Source organism: Bos taurus, chromosome 22 (genome assembly GCF_002263795.3).
Source record: "Bos taurus isolate L1 Dominette 01449 registration number 42190680 breed Hereford chromosome 22, ARS-UCD2.0, whole genome shotgun sequence".
Taxonomy (NCBI): domain Eukaryota; kingdom Metazoa; phylum Chordata; class Mammalia; order Artiodactyla; family Bovidae; genus Bos; species Bos taurus.
The window spans coordinates 56,263,152-56,283,265 of NC_037349.1; the positions used below are offsets into that span (position 1 = coordinate 56,263,152).

Consider the following 20,114-nt stretch of genomic DNA (forward strand, 5'->3'; position numbering starts at 1 on the left):
GGCTCTTCGTGGGCCTTTGCTGCCAGCATCCTCCCAGGCATGCTCCTCTGCACCGTCCCGTGGGAAATGGGCTGACATGCGCCCGCAGGAGGCAGCAGATCCAGGAGCCTTAGAACAACCACCCCCGCCAACTGCTCTCTCTGCTTAGCTGCATGACACCCTCCATCCTAAAAGGCCGGGGAAGTGGACAGGTCATCCGGCCTCCAGCTGCCTCATGGATGACCACAGGGTGACTTCATCTTTTCACCCTGCAGGGCCAGGCGTCCCTCCTGCAATTCAGGGGCCTGTATTCTAAAGGGTGAGGCAGGCAGGTGAAAGAGACCACAAAGCCTCCCTGAGCCAAGAGCTATACAGTTACAAACTGGATGCCCTGGAGAAAGTAGACTCACTAACTAGCAACGGGCAGTGGTGGGAGGCAGGACTCAGCAAAGCGCTGAGGGGCAGGAAGCTACCAGAGGGCACCCCTAGAGAGGGGTTCCCGAAGGAGTCAGGCAGGCATCACACGAGCAAAGGGGTGGATGGCCCAAAGCACCCATCTCCACGCAGGTCTGACAAGCCACCTTCGAGACCCAGGCTTCCTGGAAGCAACTGACGGGGACGTCTGGCCAAGCGGAGAGAGGAAAGAAGGAGCCTTTGGGGTCTCAGTCCTGTCTGGGGGCCCTGAACCTGCCCTGGCCCCACCTCCAGGCCGCCAACAGCTTTCTCCAGATGGGGGCAAGGTAGCAGGTCCCCTCTGTGGGCCTTCTAGGTCTGCTCGGCTAGGATTCCAGGACTTGCCACCATGAGAAACCTGTCTCTGAGTTCCTTCAGCCCTGACATATCCTGCAGAGTCAGGGGTGCCCTGGTGGGACCTGGTCAGAGTGGTCAGAGTCACAAGGCCCCAGGATAACCTCAAGCAGGGGGAGGTGTGGGAACAAACGGAGTTGTGCTCAGGCCCGTCCGGCAGGCAAGGCAGCTCTCCTGCGCCACCTAGTGGAGGCGCTGGCCTCTCACAGGGACCCACCCTGCACCCTCCCGTGCCTGGGAGACTGCAAAGCAGCAAATCGCAGCCAGTCTGGATAAAATGATCAAGTTCTAGTCTAGGGTTAAAATTCTGTGGGCTTCACACAATAAATAATCTCTATTCTCAGGGAGGGTGTGGGAGATACAGGATAGTGGGGGGAGGAATTTCAAGTTAGTTTTTGTCCAATCAAACATCTGCTGAGCTCCTAACGGCTGAGGTACCGTGCTAAGTGGGCTTCCCAGGTGGCTCAGGGGTAAAGAACCCACCTGCCGATGCAGGAGATGCGGGTTCGAGGGGGTTCGATCCCTGGGTCAGGAAGATCCCTTGGAGAAGGAAATGGCAGCCCACTCCAGTATTCTTGCCTGGAGAATTCCACAGACAGAGGAACCTAGCAGGCTACGTTCCATGGGGTCGCAAAGAGTCGGACACGACTGAGCGACTGAACAACAATTGTGCTAGGCAGTGTTGGCTGAGTCTGGGAAGAAACTGATGCCTAGTTCCTGGGCATAAGGAACTGATGATCTCTAAGGAAGACTCCTCACTGCAATCCAGGCTGAAAACAAACAAAACACCGTCTAGGGCTCCTGTGTCATCCTTCACCCCTCCTGGCGTTTCTAGGGGCGGCGGGGGCGGGGGGTAGGTGGTGGTGGTGGAAACCCCTCCATGGACTTGCCTCCTGTCCCCTCTGAGTTCTCAAGAATTGGAACAGCCCTACCTCCTCTGTTACCACTTTTCTGACACTTAGTAGATCTAAGACCGATACAGATAATTACTACATCATGATCATCTTACTTGTTTTAATCACAGCCAGCCTTTGGCCAACCACCGGCATTTTAGAACCCCTTCTACAATGTGGGGGTGAAGCCTAAGGACACCAGGTCACCCAGGCATGTCAGCTGGTGGGTGTTCTCCCCATCCCTGCTGAGGGAGCGGGAGGACGAGGCTCCCTGGGGTCTGCCAGCCCGTGCGGGCACAACTGTGCCCAGCCAGCCTGCCCAGTCCCCGGCCAGCCCGTGCGGGCACCACAGTGCCCAGCCAGCCTGCCCAGTTCCGGCCCGGTCTCCGTCCACTCTCTTCAGGCGCAGCAGCCTCAGCCTAGCACAGGGCGGGCACCACCCACTTCTGTAGCCCCCTGCCCACCAGCTGGGGGTACGGGCTAACTGAGGACCTGGTCCATGGACTATGGGAAGAAAAAGAGGGGAGGGGGAAGCAGGGGAGACACGACTGGAAGCCACTCATTCCCCCACCTCAGGTTTCCAATGAAAACCCATCTCAGAGACGTGGCTGGACCTTTTCTAACGTGTGGAAAGGGGGCAAACGTCTTCAAGCATTTCTGGAGTTCTAACAGACTCAGCCAGGCAATGCCGCCGTGAATAGAGGCCATGAGTCAGGCCGTGAAGGCGTGTGTGGAGTGGCGCTGGGTCAGAATCAGAGAGCCCGACCATTTCGTCCAATGGACCTAGTGGAGCGCCGAGAACAGCGCCGTGTAATAAACGGCCTAATACCGGTAAGTGCTTGCACCGATGATAAAAGCCACCGCTGACTGAGTGCTGATGAGGGGCACGCTTTAGCTGGGCGCTGGGCATGGATGAGAGCTAACAAGGCTGACGGCAGACTCTAGAGGACGCCCCTTCCGCGTCGGGCCTTACAGGCATCAGGTCCCTACAAGTCTGTGAGAAAGGGGCTCGCGGTCACCCAGCTCTTACACGTGAGCAGCCTCAGCAAGGCTGTGAGCGGCTGAGGCTCGCGGTCAGAAGGTGGCTGAGCTGGGGCCCCGGCACAGGCCAGTCTGAGCCCAGGGCCCAGGACAGCAGGCTTCGGCCTCTGCTAGGGACCCCACGAGGACAAACGCCCCGGCTCGCGTGGACGCTCACCTTCTTCGCTGTCTCAAACTCCAGTCCTTCCAGGGCTTCCATGGCCAGCTCGCGCCAGTCGGCATCGGTCACGCCCAGGCAGGCGATCTGGTAGGCTTCCCGGAACATCTTCCTGTCCAGGTACTGGTACATCGGGGCAGACTGGAGGGGTTCGGCAGCAGGAGAGAAGACTGCTCTCAGAGCAATGCACAGAGGCAGAGGCACACAAAGCCTGACCCCACAGAGCCGGGCCGCAGGGACCCCCAGCACCCAGCTCGGGCCTCCCCGGGCCCCGCTGATGGCCTTCCGTCCGGCCACTCCGTTCACAGCCGCTGAAGCATCATGTTCACAGCACACGCCTCCACGCCCCTCCCCTCCACCCCAACTGGCTGCCCCCACCTCCAGGGTTAGGGGGAGAGGGGGGCCTCATTACAAGATGTCACCCTCACCTGGATTGCCTTTGCCCCCGTCATTCTTTGCAAAGTACCTAAGTCACTTTGTTAGTCACTCAGTCATGTCCAGCTCTTCTGTGAGCCCATGAACTGTAGCTCACCAGCCTCCTCTGTCCATGGAATTTCCCAGTCAAGAACACTAGAGTGGGTTGCCATTCCCTTCTCCAGGGGATCTTCTTGATCCAGGGATCCAACCTGGGTCTCCCAAACTGCAGGCAGATTCTTTACCATCTGAGTCCACCAGGGAAGCTCAAGTCACTTCACAGTCAGGCCCTGTTAAAACGGCACTTCTCACAGAAGGTCCTCACAGACCCCTCAAGGGAAGGGGTCTGTCTGCCCCTTGTCCCGACCTCAGGCTCTATTTTAATTGTCAGCCTGTCCCCGTAAGGCTCACACAACCCGAGGGCGGCAGCGGGGCTGGACTGACCCCCCGGCAGGCCCTCAGCCTCTAATGCCTGTTCATGCTGCTGAAGGAACGAGCAGCATCACCAAGAGGCAGAGGCCTGGGATGGCCTTTACGAAGAGGGCCAAGAAACCTGCGGGTCCCAAGAAAGGCCGCCCTCTCCTCGTCCCTGGCGCTGGGAACCTTTCTCCCCCCCCTCGCCTAGGAAGGGCTGCCTCACCCTGACGCTTGTGAATGCTCCTAATAACTTCACGTTTTAGGTCTCCACAGTGCTTTTGGAGCCCCACAGCCCTGCGTGATGGGTGTTGCTGACTCAGTCGTGTCCAATTCTTTGCGACTCCATGGTCTGCAGCACGCCAGGCTTCCCTGTCCTTCACTATCTCCTGGAGCTTGCTCAAACTCATGTCCATTGAGTCACTGATGCCATCCAACCATCTCATCCTCTGTCGCCCCCTTCTCCTCCTGCCTTCAATCTTTCCCAGCTTCAGGCTGTTTTCCAATGAGTCGGCTGTTCGCATCAGGCGGCCAAAGTATTGGAGCTTCAGTGTCAGTCCTTTCAATGAATATTCAAGATTGATTTCCTTAGTAATGACTGGTTGGATCTCCTTGCTGTCCAAGGGACTGTCAAGAGTCTTCTCCCCAGTTCGAAAGCATCAGTTCTTCGGTGCTCAGGTGTTATCATCCCCTGACTACTGCCCAGAGACTGAGACTCGAGTGACTTGTTAAGGACCCAGAAGTGGAATGCAGAAGCCCTGGGGTTGGACCGGGGGCAAGCTGCCCAGGTTCCATGCCCCTCTCTGCTGTGTGTGTGTGTGTGTTCTCCTGCACATGAAAACAAGGGTGAATTGGGCCGTGGTGGCTTCCACAGCAAAAGGCCAGTCAGTAGGGCTGAGGCGCTGCCCCTGCCCAGGCCTCCTGGGCAGTGGACATCAATCAGCCAGCACTTCTGTGCTAATCGTTCCCAAATGTAGAGCTGGAAGTGCTGTTTTCTCCATTCGGGTCCTTTATCTTTGAAATTTCCTGTCCTGTTTTTTTAGCTTTAGATTGAAGGAAACTAACAGCAAGATTGCTCTGACAGCAAGATTGCTGCTGAATGCTCACCTTTTCCGCCCGGCCGCCCCACCCAGCTCTCCTCCCTTCGAGGCAGGCAGCAGGGTATCCTGGCCTGGCAAGCCCACATCCTCGCAGAGGGATTTGGGGTCAACAGATCAGCTTCTGTTGCCTGCCCAGCCCACTGGCGACCAGCGCTTTGAAAACGGGAAGGTGCCGGGAGAAAGCGAGCCTGCTCCCTCCCGTGCCGCACTTCTCATTTGTGGCTCCTCTCCGGCTCTCTGGTGAGCTTCCCTGGTGGCTCAGATGGTAAAGCGTCTGCCTGCAATGCGGGAGACCCAGGTTCGATCCCTGGGTTGAGAAGGTCTCCTGGAGAAGGAAATGGCAACCCACTCCAGTATTCTTGCCTGGAGAATCCCACAGACAGAGGAGCATGGTGGGCTACAGTCCATGGGGTCACAAAAAGTCGGAGGAGCATGGTAGGCTACAGTCCATGGGGTCACAAAAAGTCGGACACGACTGAGTGAGCTTCGCTTTCACTTTCCGGCTCTCCAAGCCTCTATGGGCTCAGATCAAGTGTCACCACCTCACAGAAACCTCCGCACGCTCCCCGAGAACACGGAGCTTTCCTTTCTAAACGCCTCTGGTGGACCACCTTTGTTCCAATTCAGTTGTTTTGTAGTGTTTGCCATTTAAAGATTGGGAAGAATAATAATAGGAATTGGGCCAGACAAAATCTGAAAGATGGACGCATTGAGCTCCACTGCACAGAGGGCGAGGGGCTGCTGCAGGCCGTGGCTGGTTAGGGGGCAGGGTCAGAACTCAAAGCTAGTTGTCTCCCCTCAAGGGACCCCCAGGTGGAGCCCCATGAGGGTGGGACAGGGACACGGATGACCAACCGAGCACGGAAACCATGGCTAAGACGGGCTGGCCTGGGAGGCGCCATCTGAGAATGGGAGCTTTAAAAGTATTCACACTGAACAAATGCCCTCTGAGCCCTGCTCGATCTCACTGTCGCATTCCAAGCATGAAGTCACCTCCGCCCCGAGGAGCCGGACCGATCTGGGGCTCGCCGCTCTACTTGGCAGCCCTGACGAACTCGTTCTTGCACAAGATGATGTCAATTTCGAAAAGAAACCAGAAATCCCCAGAGCAGGCTTGCTGCTTTCTCCCTCGCCTCTAGGCCAAAACCACAGGCCGGCTGGAGGCAGGGTGACAGATAAATCGCCTTTGTCTTGGGGCTGCCTCTCCTGACCCCTGGCAGCTCCGAGCTGCTGCGTCAGCAGGACGGCCCTGGTGCGGCCCGAGGGCCCTGGCTCCTGAATCTGCAGGGCTTGACAGAGGCGCCCAGGGCCGCCCCTCCAGCTCCTCTGGGCCGGCCACAATCAGGGAGCAACGAACTGTTATCTTCGAGGTCAGGGCGGCAGCTGGAGGAAAACTCGCTCTCAGCGTGGCCTGTCTGTTCAATGGAGGAAGGCTGAGTTTCTAGAGGCTGTGGGGCCAGGGCACGGCTGGGGAGCAGAAACGGTCCTGCGGGGGGAGGGGTTCTTGCCCCTCCTCCTGCCCCGATTCCACCCATCTCTCCCCTCCTTTCTTTGGCTTTCTTCTTTTCCTCAGATCTGAATTCCACTACCACGCACTGAATAATTGCTCTGTGTCAGGCTCTATTCATTCCCGAAGCAGTCAGTAACAAGGGTGTCATCGTCAGCTTAGAGCGAGAAGCAGGCCCCAGCCCCGCCCTGTACAAGAAGCCAAGGGAACTCCTCAGTGGCCCAATGGTTAGGGACTTCCCCAGCGGCCCAATGGTTGAGACGCCACGCTTCCAGTGCAAGGGGTGTGAGTCTGATCCCTGGCTGGGGGGGCTAGGATGTCACATGCTGCCTGGCACAGCAAAAAAAAAAGAGCCAAAGCAGAGAGCGTGAGTGAAGGTGGGGTGTCTGGAGGGGGCAACGACTGATGGAGCCCAGGCGAAGGGCGATCTGGAGACATGTCTACAAATCCTCCACATGGCCGTGACCTTTGACCCAGCAATTTTCACTCCGAGGAAAGTATACCACTGAGCTATATTGGGATTGGTGCAAAGACCTGGCTGGGAAGATGCCCACCACCTGCAGGAGCAAAGAAGCTGTAACAGCATGACTGTCCAACTGGCTGAGCGCGCTGTGGACACCGTGTGACGGGACAGAAAGCAGTCATCAGAACAAGGGGGCAGGGCTTCCCTGCTGCATCGGTGGTGAAGAATCCGCCCGCCAACGCAGGAGACACGGGGCTCGATCCCTGACCTGGGAAGACCCCACGTGCCGCAGAGCGACTAAGCCCGCGCACCACAGCGACTGAGCCTGTCTGTGCTCTAGAGCCCGGGAGCCCTGACGACTGGGCCCGGGCCCTGCAACAAGGAGCCCCCAGAACGAGAAGCCCACAGACTGCCAACTAGAGAGCAGCCCCTGCTCTCCGCAACTCGAGAAAAGCCTGCGCGGCGGCGACAAGGACCCAGCACAGACGAAAAAAAGTAAGTAAATTAAATTAAAAAATAAAAACCAATGGGGCAGCGGGAAGCCAGTGTGGTTTTAACAAGGGGCAACCCAGCCCCGGGCCCTCGTGGGCTGGAGGTGCCGGTGCCGTGCGGCTACCCAGGTGATAGATTTTGTACCTGGTTCTGCAAACTGCTACCAGTGAGGTCACCTCGGCAAGTGGTTACAAAGGATCTCTGTCTGATTTCCTTCGATTACATGGGACTCTACAATCATCTCAGTATTCTAAATGCTAGAGAAGCACATTTACTCATGTGGAGCCGTGTTTCCAGTAGATTGCTGGGTGGAAAAGCCCAATTGCTAGGTGACGGCCAATAACGCCTACAAAGTGATGGGTCTGCAAACATGTAAAATTAGGTTAACTAGAAGACGGAGGTGAGGGGAGGTGATGAAAAGTCTCCCTCTCTTATTTAAAATCCACGCTCAGTGAAAATATGGTAAAGCTGAGGTTTCATCTACAGGAGCAACACTTAGAGACGGAAGTCACAAAACAGTATTTACGGTACGGCTGCACTTTTGTTTCAAAATGTTTACATAAACCATATACTCAGAAGAGCGTATTGCGCATCTATTATATACACCTTTAGACATGGTCTAGGGGCACATATTCTACAATATTTAAGGTGACTCTGGGGAGGGGCGTCCCTGGTGGCGCAGTAGTAAAGAATCTGCCTGCCAGTACAGGACACACGGGTTCAATCCCTGGCCCAGGAAGATCCCGGATGCTGAGAAGCAACTAAGCCTGTGAACCCCAACTACTGAGCTTGGGCTCTAGAGCCTGGAAGCCGCAACCACAGAAGCCCACATGCCCTGGAGCCCACGTTCTGGAACAAGAGAAGCCCCCGCGCCTCAGTTAGAGAGCAGCCCTTGGTCGCCGCAACTAGAGAGGTGCTCACGCAGCAATGAAGGCCCAGAATAGCCAAAAATGAATAAATAAATAAATAAAAGAGTGATTCCCGGGAATTCCCTGGAGTCCAGTGATTAGAGGGTTTCCCTGGTGGCTCAGCTGGTAAGGGATCCACCTGCAGTGCAGGAGATCCTGGTTCAATCCCTGGGTTGGGAAGGTATCTTGAATTACCCACTCCAGTATTCTTGGGCTTCCCTGGTAGCTCAGACAGTAAAGAATCCTTCTGCAATGCAGGAGACCTGGGTTAAATCCCTGGGTTGGGAAGATATCTTGAAGAAGGGTTAGGCTACCCACTCCAGTATTCTTGGGCTTCCCTGGCGGCTCAGACAGTAAAGAATCCTTCTGCAATGTGGGCGACCTGGGTTAAATCCCTGGGTTGGGAAAATTCCGTGGAGGAGGGCATGGCAACCCACTCCAGTATTCTGGCCTGGAGAATCCCATGGACAGAGGAGCCTGGTGGACTACAGTCCATGGGTTCACAGAGAGTTGGACATGACTGAGTGACTAAGCACAGCACAGCAGTGATTAGGAGTCAGCGCTTTCACTGCCGGGGCCCAGGTTCGATCCCTGGCTGGGGAACTAAGATCTCACAAGCTGTATGCATGGCTCTCAGTGAAACACGCTGTCTGCTGCCAAATGACCTTCCATATCTTCCCTGTCCCTTCCAGGAGAGGCCGATCAGAAAGACATAGAGGCTCAGGGAGGCTGAGCTGCTTGCCCAAAGACACCCAGAGGTTGCAAAGGGTGGAGACAGGGCTCAGTTCAGGTCCAAAGCGCCTCCCACCTGATGGCTGCCACGCCCATCTCTCCACCCTGTCTCCTCTCCACCCCATCCCTGGCTGTCCCCGGGCTCCTAGGCCCTGCCCTGGCTGGGGGCAGACAGGGTGCTGGATTACCTGTGGCACCTCCACGGCCGACATGGAGAAGACGTGGAGGCAGAAGATCTTGGAGCCGTTGTAGCCGACCACAAAGCCCTGCAGCTTCTGCTGGTGCACCGGGAAGGTGCTGGCCTTGATGTTGAGGTAGCCACCGCCAGAGAAGCAGAGCATGTCCTCACACTGGGTGTTCCAGGCCACGCTGTTGGCGTTGGGTTCCTGTGGGCAAGGGACGGTGAGGGGATGACTCCACTCCTACACTCGGCCAGGGACTGGCTCCCTAAAGCCTGAATCCCACTAAGCTGCTAACATGGGTTGTAGGGAAGGTTGGGGGAGAAGGGATCAGACACAAAATGGACAGCACAGAGGAGCAAGCTCCTCTCTGCACTGCGTGTGCTGGAATTCTTCAGGTAAGCATCACTTCTGAAAAAATTATCATCCCCAAAGATTAATCATTACATAGGAAGTGAGAAAATCAGCAAAGTGGGATGCAGTTCTATTAAAGAATGAATAAACAAAGCTAGTTTAAACGGAAGAAGGTTTAAAGGGATAGATCCCAAACAATTACCACTGATTGTTTGGGGGTAGCTGAGATTGTGGGTAATTTTTTATTTTCTACATTTTTTTGTTTGCTTCAAATTTTCTTTTGGTCATGAATGTCTATTGTTTGTTATAATAAGAAAGAGAACAGTGAGTTATTTTAAAAGTAGAAAATAATATATTGTCTCTGCGCTGACAATTCACACATGTAAAATCCTTCAAGCTAAGTTTCAACAGTACATGAACAAAGAACTTTAAAATGTACGGGCTGGATTTGGAAAAGGCAGAGGAACCAAAGGTCAAATTGCCAACATCTGCTGGACACAGAAAAAGCAGGGGAATTCCAGAAAAACATCTACTTCTGCTTCATGGACTATGCTAAAGCCTGTGGATCACAACAAACTGTAGAAAATTCTTAAAGAAACAGGAATACCAGACCACCTTACCTGTCCCCTGAGAAACCTGTATGCAGGTCAAGAAGCAACAGTTAGAACTGGACTTAGAACAACAGACTGGTTCAAAATTGGGAAAGGAGTGTATCAAGGCTCTATATTGTCACTCTGCTTATTTAACTCATATACAATATATCATAAAAAAGACCAGGCTGGATGAAGCACAAGCTGGAATCAAAACTACTGAGACAAATATCAACAACCTCAGATACGCAGATGATACCACTCAAAAGGAAGAAAGTGAAGAGGAAATAAAGAGCCTTCTGATAAAGGTGAAAGAGGAGAGTGAAAAAGCTGGCTTAAAACTCAATATTCAAAAAACTAAGATCATGGCATCTGGTCCCATCACTTCATGGAAAATAGATGGGGAAATAATGGAAACAATGAGAGATTTTACTTTCTTGGGCTCCAAAATCACTGCAGATGGTGACTGCAGCCATAAAATTAAAATTAAGCCATTAAATTAAAATTGCTCCTTGGAAGAAAAGCTATGACAAATCTAGACAGTGTATTAAAAAGCAGAGACATCACCTTGCCGACAAAGGTCCACCTAGCCGAGGCTAAGGTTTTCCCAGTGGTCATGTATGGATGGCAGAGGTGGGCCATAAAGAAGGCTGAGCGCCAGAGAATGGATGCTTTCCAACTGTGCTGTTGGAGAAGACTCTTGAGAGTCCCTTGGGGAGCAGGGAGATCCAGCTAGTCAATACTATAGGAAATTAACCCTAAGTTATTCATTAGAAAGACTGAAGCTGAAGCTCCAATGCTTTGGCCACAGATGCGAAGAGCCAATTCATTGGAAAAAGACCCTGAGGCTGGATAGATTGAGGGCAGGAGGAGAAGGGGTCGACAGAGGATGACAGGGTTGGATGGCATCACTGAATCAAAGGACCTGAGTTTGGGCAAATTCCAAGAGATGGTGAAGGACAGGGAAGCCTGGCGTGCTGTAGTCCATGGGATCACAGACAGCTGGACATAACCTAGCAACTGAACAACAAAACTACAGTCACCCCAGGAGGCACCCTGGGGTGCCTTCCCTGAAAGTTCCCCTCAAAGGTTTCTGCTCAGCTCTGGAGCCCCAGGGACCAGCAGATGTTCATCCCTTTCTGCCTAGAACCTGTTATGATGGCTGAGTCGTTTATAATGAACATGGTTTACTTTCATAATGAGGAAAAAACAATGTAAGTGTTTTCTGTTTGCAGGCGGCTGGGGCAGCAGAGAGGAGAAAAAGATAGCTGGGAATGTCCGTGTCTCCTGGCAACTTGGAGAATTACTCCCCTCTGCCTCCTGCAGAACCCTCAGCGGGGGCTGGGAAGGACACAGGCTCTTCCACTCCTGTTGAGGCTCAGCTGCAGATTCACAACTGGGGCCCTGCTAACCTAGTGACACCTGCGGCCGTGGGTGCTGAGTCTGGGGAGACGAGAAGCAACACCGAGGGCCCTGGTTTGTGCCAGGCGCTGAGCCAGGTTCTACGGCAGCTTGTTTAGCCCTGCAGCAGTTCTGGGAGGGGGCAGGTACTACTTGCATTTTAGAGGTAAAGAGCAACCGAGGCTCCGAGAGGTTCACTGGCTTGCTCGAGACCGGCACAGTGATGAAAGCAGGGGTGGAGGCAGGTCTGTCTGAAGACAAATCCTGTGCTCTTTCCTTCCTCGAAACCACTCTGGCTCCCAGTGACGAGGGCGAGTAGCTATGACGGAGTCGCCTCAGCCCAGCGGTAGCCAGGCATCCCCTTCCCAATCCGAGGCAGCACCCCTCTGCCGTGTTAATGTCACTGCCGAGGACATAGCGCTCTGAGGAAGGGACCTCACTCTGCCCACCACACAGGGAAAGCCGCAGCAGCTGAGGAAGCCAGTCAGGGGAGGGTTCAGCTCGCGGGCAACTCGTGTCAGGCAAATGGCCTTGACCACTTACAAAGCCCTCGAGAGGCAAAGCCAGCGCCCAGCCCAGCAGAAAGCCAGCCAGCACTGGGCACGGAGCCTGTGGGCCCTTTTCTCCGGTGACACTTCCTCCAGCCTAGGCGGTGTGTAAGCAGTGCCTATCCCCCCCAAACACTCCGCATCAGCTGGCTGCGGGGCACCCCTGTGAAATGGCAGAGGGAGGGCTCCCCTCCCCTGCCCTCTTTCAGGTGACAGACCTGGTCCTGTTCCCTGACTCTGTCTCAGGGCAGTCGCAGATACAGGCAGGCCTCCGGTCCGTGAGAAGCAGACTTTTCCCAAAGAATCATCTTCACGTTAACCCACGTACGGAGAGCCCTCACGGGCCCCACTGAGACTTGTTACTCATTCACTGCTCACAGTAATCTCATAAGAAAGGTATAACTTGCCCATCTTCCCAGCGTGGAAACCGAAGCCCACAAGGCTCAGCCAACTCCTGCAGCTTGTGTGCGAGGGGCGGGCTGGGCCAGCGCTCTCAGACTCTGTGCCTCTGCACCTCCCTGCTCCCCCAGAGCCCTTCCTGCAGGGGCTGGGAAGCGAGGGAGGGTCTCGAACCCAAGGGCCCTGTCCTGGGCACTCCGGAGGTCACCTGAAACAGCAGCTCCTTGGTGTGGATGTCGTACACCAGGCACATGTCGTTCTCGTCCACCACGGCCAACTTGTTGCGGGAGGCGCTCATGTCCAGGCAGCGCACGGCGGTGGCCTGCTTCAGCAGGACGATGGCGAAGAGGTTGTCCACGAAGATCTTGAGGATCTGGCAAAATTTCAGAGGGGAAAGCGTGAGTAACCATGGCCACACACCCTGGAACACCGGCACGTTGCTGGAACCCCTGTGTTCTACAAGCACCATCGCCACTAACTTCACCGGAGGCTCTGTGCAGAGGAGGAAAGGGAGAGGCGGCTTCCCACAGGGACCAGAGTGTGGCCCATCAGAGGCTGCCTACGTAACCACAGGCCCCGAGACACGACCAACCCATCAAATGTCCGCTTGACGGGGGACAGTTAACAGCACTGCCCAAAATGAAGGATTAGAAGACAGCACAGTCACAAACTCACACGGGAAAAGGCTCCTGTAAACAGTGACAGACATCCGGTGTAACCACAGCAAGAAGAGGATGCTGGGGAGGATGGCGAGGATTATGGGGAGGATGGGGAGGAGGGTGAGGATGATGGGGAGGATGATGGTGAGGATGGTGAGGATGGAGAGGATGGGGATGAAGAAGGGGAGGATGAGAAGGATGGGGAGAAGGATGGGGAGGATGGGGAGGAGGGTGAGGATGATGAGGAGGATGAGGAGGATGATGGGGAGGATGGGGAGGACGAAGGGGAGAATGGGGAGGATGGGGAGGATGGTGAGGATGGTGAGGAGGATGGGGAAGATGACGGGGAGGATGGTGAGGAGGATGGGGAGGATGCTGAGGAGGATGGGGAGGATGCTGGGGAGGATGGTGAGGATGGTGAGGAGGATGGGGAGAATGGGGAGGAGGATGGGGAAGATGACGGGGAAGATGGGGAGGATGGTGAGGAGGATGGGGAAGATGACGGGGAGGATGGTGAGGAGGATGGGGAGGATGCTGAGGAGGATGGGGAGGATGCTGGGGAGGATGGTGAGGATGGTGAAGAGGATGGGGAGGATGGTGAGGATGATGGGGAGGATGCTGAGGATGATGGGGAGGATGGGGAGGATGCTGGGGAGGATGGTGAGGAGGATGGGGAGGATGCTGGGGAGGATGGGGAGGATGCTGGGGAGGATGGTGAGATTGGTGAAGAGGATGGGGAGGATGGTGAGGAGGATGGGGAGGATGGTGAGGATGATGGGGAGGATGGTAAGGAGGATGGGGAGGATGGTGAGGAGGATGGGGAGGATGGGGAGGATGCTGGGGAGGATGATGAGATTGGTGAAGAGGATGGGGAGGAAAGTGAGGAGGATGGGGAGGATGGCGAGGAGGATGGGGAGGATGGTGAGGGTGATGGGGAGGATGGGGAGGATGGTGAGGATGGTGAGGAGGATGGGGAGGATGGTGAGAAGGATGGTGAGGATGATGGTGAGGATGATGGTGAGGATGGTGAGGATGATGCGGAGGATGGGAAGGATGGTGAGGAGGATGGGGAGGATGGTGAGGAGGATGGGGAGGATGCTGAGGATAGGGAGGATGGGGAGGATGGTGGGGAGGATGGTGAGGATGGTGAGGAGGATGGTGAGGATGATGGAGAGGATGGTGAGGATGATGCGGAGGATGGGGAGGAGGATGGGGAGGATGGTGAGGAGGATGGGGAGGATGGTGAGGAGGATGGTGAGGATGGTGAGGATGGTGGGGAGGATGGGGAGGATGGGGAGGATGGTGAGGATGGTGGGGAGGATGGTGAGGATGGTAATGAGGATGGTGAGGATGGTGAGGATGATGGTGAGGATGATGGCGAGGATGGTGAGGATGATGCGGAGGATGGGAAGGATGGTGAGGAGGATGGGGAGGATGGGGAGGAGGATGGGGAGGATGGGGAGGATGGTGGGGAGGATGGTGAGGATGGTAATGAGGATGGTGAGGATGATGGTGAGGATGATGGCGAGGATGGTGAGGATGATGCGGAGGATGGGAAGGATGGTGAGGAGGATGGGGAGGATGGGGAGGAGGATGGGGAGGATGGGGAGGATGGGGAGGATGGTGGGGAGGATGGTGAGGATGGTAATGAGGATGGTGAGGATGGTGAGGATGATGGCGAGGATGGTGAGGATGATGCGGAGGATGGGAAGGATCGTGAGGAGGATGGGGAGGATGGTGAGGAGGATGGGGAGGATGAGGAGGATGGTGAGGATGGTGAGGAGGATGGGGAGGATGGTGAGGATGATGGGGAGGATGGGGAGGAGGGTGAGGATGATGGGGAGGATGATGGGGAGGATGGGGAGGATGGTGAGGAGGATGGGGAGGATGGTGAGGATGGTGAGAAGGATGGGAGGATGGTGAGGATGGTGAGGATGATGCAGAGGATGGTGCAGATGATGGGGAGGATGGTGAGGATGGTGAGAAGGATGGGGAGGATGGTGAGGATGGTGAGGAGGATGGGGAGGAGGATGGGGAGGATGGTGAGGATGGTGAGGATGATGCAGAGGATGGTGCAGATGATGGGGAGGATGGTGAGGATGGTGAGAAGGATGGGGAGGATGGTGAGGATGGTGGGGAGAATGATGGTGAGGATGAAGATGATGGGGAGGATGGTGATGATGGTGAGGATGGGGAGGATGATGGTGAGGATGATGGGGAGGAGGATGCTGACGGTGATAGGGAGGATGTGGAGGATGGTAAAGATGGTAAGGAGGATGGGGAGAATGGTGAGGATGGTGAGGAGGATGGGAGAATGGTGAGGATGGTGAGGAGGATGGAAACAGCTACCAGTTACTGACTGTGCTTGACAGTCCTGTGAAACATGGGCTGCAAAGCATGTGGGTGAAACACGTGGGATTCTCATTTGTAACATCTGAGCCTCAGAGAGGTGAAGTGACTTGCTCAGGATCACACAGCTCGTGAGTTGCTCAGCATGCACACGGCCCCAGGTTCACCTGCCCACAGAGCCCAAGCTCTCCAGTCTTGCACTGGAAACGACAGCTGACGAGAGGAAGAAGCCAGCTCTCCTTCACTGTAATGTTGACACTCTGCAGCCTCTGCTAATCTCATCCCCTATGACTTTCAGCCCCAGGAAAGGCCTAACAAGCCTCAGCCACAGCCATCTGCCAGACAGCTTGGCTCTCAGGCTTATGCAGTTATATTTTCCCTTTCACATTTCCATGTAACCCACTTAGAACTTTCTTCTTTTGAGCAAAGAACACACACACAAATCTGTTCAACTTTTTGTAACCTAGATTTTCCACCTCTATTTGAACATACGGCCCGTTTTCTTTAAAACATCTGGTAAGAGCCTGGGGACTAGCACCCTCTGAGATGCAAGCTAGAACACATTCCTTGACCCATTCACTGCTCTAACAGGCATCTCATCTAAGGAATGAGCTCCATCTCCCTCCCTGTGAAGACACTGAAACTGAATCTCCAACAAGTCTCCCACCTCCTGGGTGACCTTAAATCCACGAAGCCTCCATGGCAGCCCAGAGGCTGCAGAGCCAACTCTGCCAGAACGTGGCATGCTGAGTAGAAGCCATCGTGGCTCTGGCTTGACGCTGGCCACATAAAACAGGATCCCGGGCTGCCCTCCAACATGCCTGTGGGGCGAGAGGTGGGGGTGCAGCGGGGGAGCCCTTTGCTTGCTCCAGGAACCCACCTCGGAGTCAGCACTACTCTGGCTGCCTGTGTCTGCCTGCAGATGACTGGCCTAATGGGAGACGCCAGGGTGCACTCACCTGTCCATTCTTCAGGCCGACCAGCAGACCCTCCCTTCCTGGGGGGCCACCGATCACTTTAATGTAGCGAATGAGAGACTCCATCTGCCACTCCCGCTCCTTCACGCCGCTGAAGGACAGGCACTGCAGCCGCCTCTCCTAGAAAACAAGCGCAGCTCCGGGTGATCGCAAGCAGGACAGGCGTGCCCGGGCGCCCAAGGAGGTCTGCCTGTGCCTACAGGGTGAAAACTGCCTCCACACTCTGTTCCCACTGAACCCATCTAGACCCCGTGCCTGGCAGCTTCACACAAGCCTTCCCTGCGGAGCCCAGCTCAGCCTCCATCTTCAGCAGGCCTCCGGGCAGCCACAGCCAGGGGCTGCACGCGGAAACACATCTGTAACCCGTGGCGCCCCTACCCTTGGGCTTCCCAGGTGGCCCAGTGGTAAAGAATCCACCTGCGACACGACAGACGCGGGTTCGATCCCTGGGTCGGGAAGATCCCCTGGAGGAGGGCATGACCACCCACTCCAGTATTCTTGCCTGGACGGTACCATGGATAGAGGAGCTTGGAGGGCTACAGTCTGTGGGGTCACAGAGGCAGACATGACTTGGTGACTAAATAACAACAACCCCTAAACTGCTTTAACTTGAGATTTTTAGAGAGATTTTTTTAATAGTATCTTACATATGTGATTCTTAAAGGATTTCTTCCACTTTATCACTTCCAATAGGCTTAATTTTACAAAACCAAATCCACCTCTACTTCCAGGAAAGTGGCTGGGCTGGGCTTCTCTTACGGTCTCCGCAGGCATTCCTGGCATCAACCTAGACAGCTTCTAGGAAGCTCTAAGTTGACAAATCTTTTTTTTGTCAAAAAAATTATCAGGAAGTAAAACTTCCTTTACTATTTTGAGTTGATATCATAAATTTTTTTGTTGTTCAATTGAAAGTGAGCATAAATTTCTGTGTGTATACGTTTACCAAAACGACACTGACCTTCATTTTGTGGGATATCAATGTATGCTTCAAGTCATTAAAATATACACAATCCCAGTTCAACACAGTGCTTTGTGCAATACAAAAATGTATTTTTCGGTTTTTTTGTTTTTGGCCTCAAGTCTGGGAAGATCTTAGCTCCCCTCCCAGGGATTGAACCCAGGCCCTCAGCAGCGAGAGTGCAGAGTCCTAACCACTGGACCAACAGGGCCCAGTCCTTCCAGTCGTGTCCAAATCTTTGCAACCCCGTGGACTGTAGCCTGCCAGGCTCCTCTGTCCATGGGATTCTCCAGAAAAGATTACTGGAGTGGGTTGCCATTTCCTTCACCAGGAGATCTTCCTGACCCAGGGATCGAACCCATGTCTCTTACATGTGTCTCTTGCATGGGCAGGCGGGTTCTTTACCACTAGGACCACCTGGGAAGACCACAGTCCCCGTATTCCCCAGTTTACGGCCTATAGCTTTCTGGTAGGCTCTGACCCCTCCAGATGCCAATAAGCATGAAAGCAATGAACAGCCACTGAGCTTGATGGGAAGGAGCTTTCTTCTAGCGACCGACTCTAGAGCTGGGAGGTGGGTAACCCGCTCCCAGGGGGAGGATGAAGTGGATGCAGCCCGCCCTCTGAGCCGCTGCCGCCCACCTGACAGAGGATGATGTGGTCGGCACACACCACCAGGAGGTTGCACTCGAACTTCCTGGCAATCTTCTCCTTCACCCGGTACCGCATGTCCAGCGAGTCCTCTGAGTACAGCTCGTAGATGAGGATCTTCTCGGGCAGCTGGATCGCTAATCGATTCTTGTAGATGGCAATTTTCTTGACAAGTTCTTTGCATTTAATCCGAACTGTGAAAGAGGGGAAAAAAAAAACCAGCTCGAACAAGAGGCTATTAGGTAAGGGAGAAGGCAGAGAAATTAAAAGCCATCATTTACTTAATGCTAGAGGCAATTAAAGGAGACACACTCATCAAAAAACCTTTACAAAGTGTCTAATACGCAATCAACTCTGCTAAACACTGAGTCGCATACAAATCTTTGTGGCCTTGAGCTTACATCTGACTGTGCAAAGTAGAAGTCTCTGTGCTACCATCGCTTGCTGAAGATAAATCTCTGAATGGCACCAATAGCCCCTTATGGTCAGGAACACGTCTGGGTAACTGCCCACAGCTCTGGACACTTGCCACCCAGCACTCTTGCCAACAGGGAGCCGAAGGCAGTTTCTGGCACATGCTAGGGTCTCACACTCCCGCTACAGGTGGAGAAAGTCCCTCAGCAAGGACAGCAGGGAACCGCCTGACCCGCTGCAGCCTCAGCATCGCAGCTGGAGTCTTTCATCAGAGGTGCTCCCAGGTGGGGGACCAGAGAATGCCACCTGACTCTGCAAGACACCCCTCGACCTGGACCCCCACACACAGGCCCCTGCAATGTGCTGTGGCCGGGACACCTACAGACGACTGCCCCTGAAATAAGCAGATTCTCAGCCCACTGAGCCAGCATGGCCACTTGGGTGGACGGAGGAAGGGCCTGGCTACCCGAGGCCTGGAACTCTGGCCTTCTGACCCAGCCCATGCAACCCACTGCCTCCTTCTCTCTGGGGGGAGCACCCGCCAGGAGGTGAGTGGACACGGAGCTGGGGGAGAAGCACCCCAGAAGGGACTGTGATCAGAGAGGACACAGGTCCGCAGAGACCCATGCAGGTCGCCCAGCCCCCGGCTCTGACTTGTTGTATGCTGTCCTCCCTTAGCCAGGCAGTCCATTTCCCCTTAGCATTAGCTGCAAATTTTTTTTTTGGAAAGAGGGTTCATTGCTTCAAAGACATCAATATCCTCTCCATGCTCCCACCACACAAAAGAGCGAGACCCAGTGGTCCAACACGTGCCCAGAACACCAAGGAGCAACACGCCCTACCATCTCACCTGCCCTGTGAGCAGCCCTGTCGACCGGCCCCTCTTCCCAGCATCTGGTGGGCAGAGGGGCCGTACCCGCCGCTTACCTTTCTGCTCGGTGATCAGGTGCTGCACAATGACATCAGTCATGCTATCCCTGTAGGCGTAGCGGTCCTTGTAGAGCCCGTGGACTGTGCTGAAAATCAGCTGGTAGAAGGAAATGGTGCCATCCTGGCAGCCCACCACCTGCGGAGAACGAGCCTGTCAGTTCTCAGTCCTCTGTGGAGACAGACCTGCCTGTCAGGAACAAATGTCAGTGATCTGACTGGCTAAACACGGCCGATGTTCACTGACTACTCGGGTGGTGGCCCAACCAACCAACTCCTCCTTCTTACCACGTAGTTGGAGTCAGGCTTCACTTTACACGTCCACACCCAGGAGGTCTGCTCCCCAACGGCCCCAAGCCGTACACCATCCTTGGTGAAAAGGGACACTTGCTTGTCTGATCCCCCCAGCAAAATGTACTCCCCTTTAGTAAAGTAGCTGATGCAGCAGGGGTCAAAGTTCAGGGAGTGGTCCTTCCCGATCTGAAGAAAGAGAACACACCAAGGGAGATGCATGCTGAATTCATGATCATCGCAACACGATCAAGGGCTTTTCCCTCCATCCTTTACATGGAGAACTGGCCAGCGTTCTCCATGTGACAGATTCCGTCACGAACACAGCCCAGCCCTCTAGAGCACCCCATCCTCTCCACACGGACAAACCCTCCAGGGTCTCCCCCAGTCCCACCCAACGGCTCCAGGGCTGTGTCTTAGCTCCGCAGTCAATCCACACCCCAGATGGTCTTCTCCCGTTAGGCCTCCCCCTCTGCTCACAGCCCTTGCTAGGCTTCAGCATTTCCCTCA

The 20,114-nt window shown here is 54.8% G+C and overlaps 2 protein-coding genes across 5 annotated transcripts in view; both read right to left on the reverse strand.

The window, feature by feature from the left end:
- Nucleotides 1–20,114, reverse strand: part of IFT122 (intraflagellar transport 122) — a 68,930-nt gene that overhangs the window by 23,812 nt on the left and 25,004 nt on the right. For all 4 annotated transcript variants that reach the window (NM_001206592.1, XM_010817917.4, XM_005223076.5 and 1 more), the window contains 7 exon segments: nt 2,878–3,018; nt 9,096–9,293; nt 12,587–12,751; nt 16,346–16,483; nt 17,964–18,166; nt 19,314–19,452; nt 19,602–19,793. In NM_001206592.1, the coding sequence (NP_001193521.1) occupies nt 2,878–3,018; nt 9,096–9,293; nt 12,587–12,751; nt 16,346–16,483; nt 17,964–18,166; nt 19,314–19,452; nt 19,602–19,793 (1,176 nt within the window).
- LOC132343527 (DNA-directed RNA polymerase II subunit RPB1-like) lies at nt 13,038–16,339 on the reverse strand. The gene has a single exon (XM_059880127.1). The coding sequence runs from the start codon at nt 15,469–15,471 to the stop codon at nt 13,135–13,137; it is 2,337 nt and encodes a 778-aa protein (XP_059736110.1). The 5' UTR covers nt 15,472–16,339; the 3' UTR covers nt 13,038–13,134.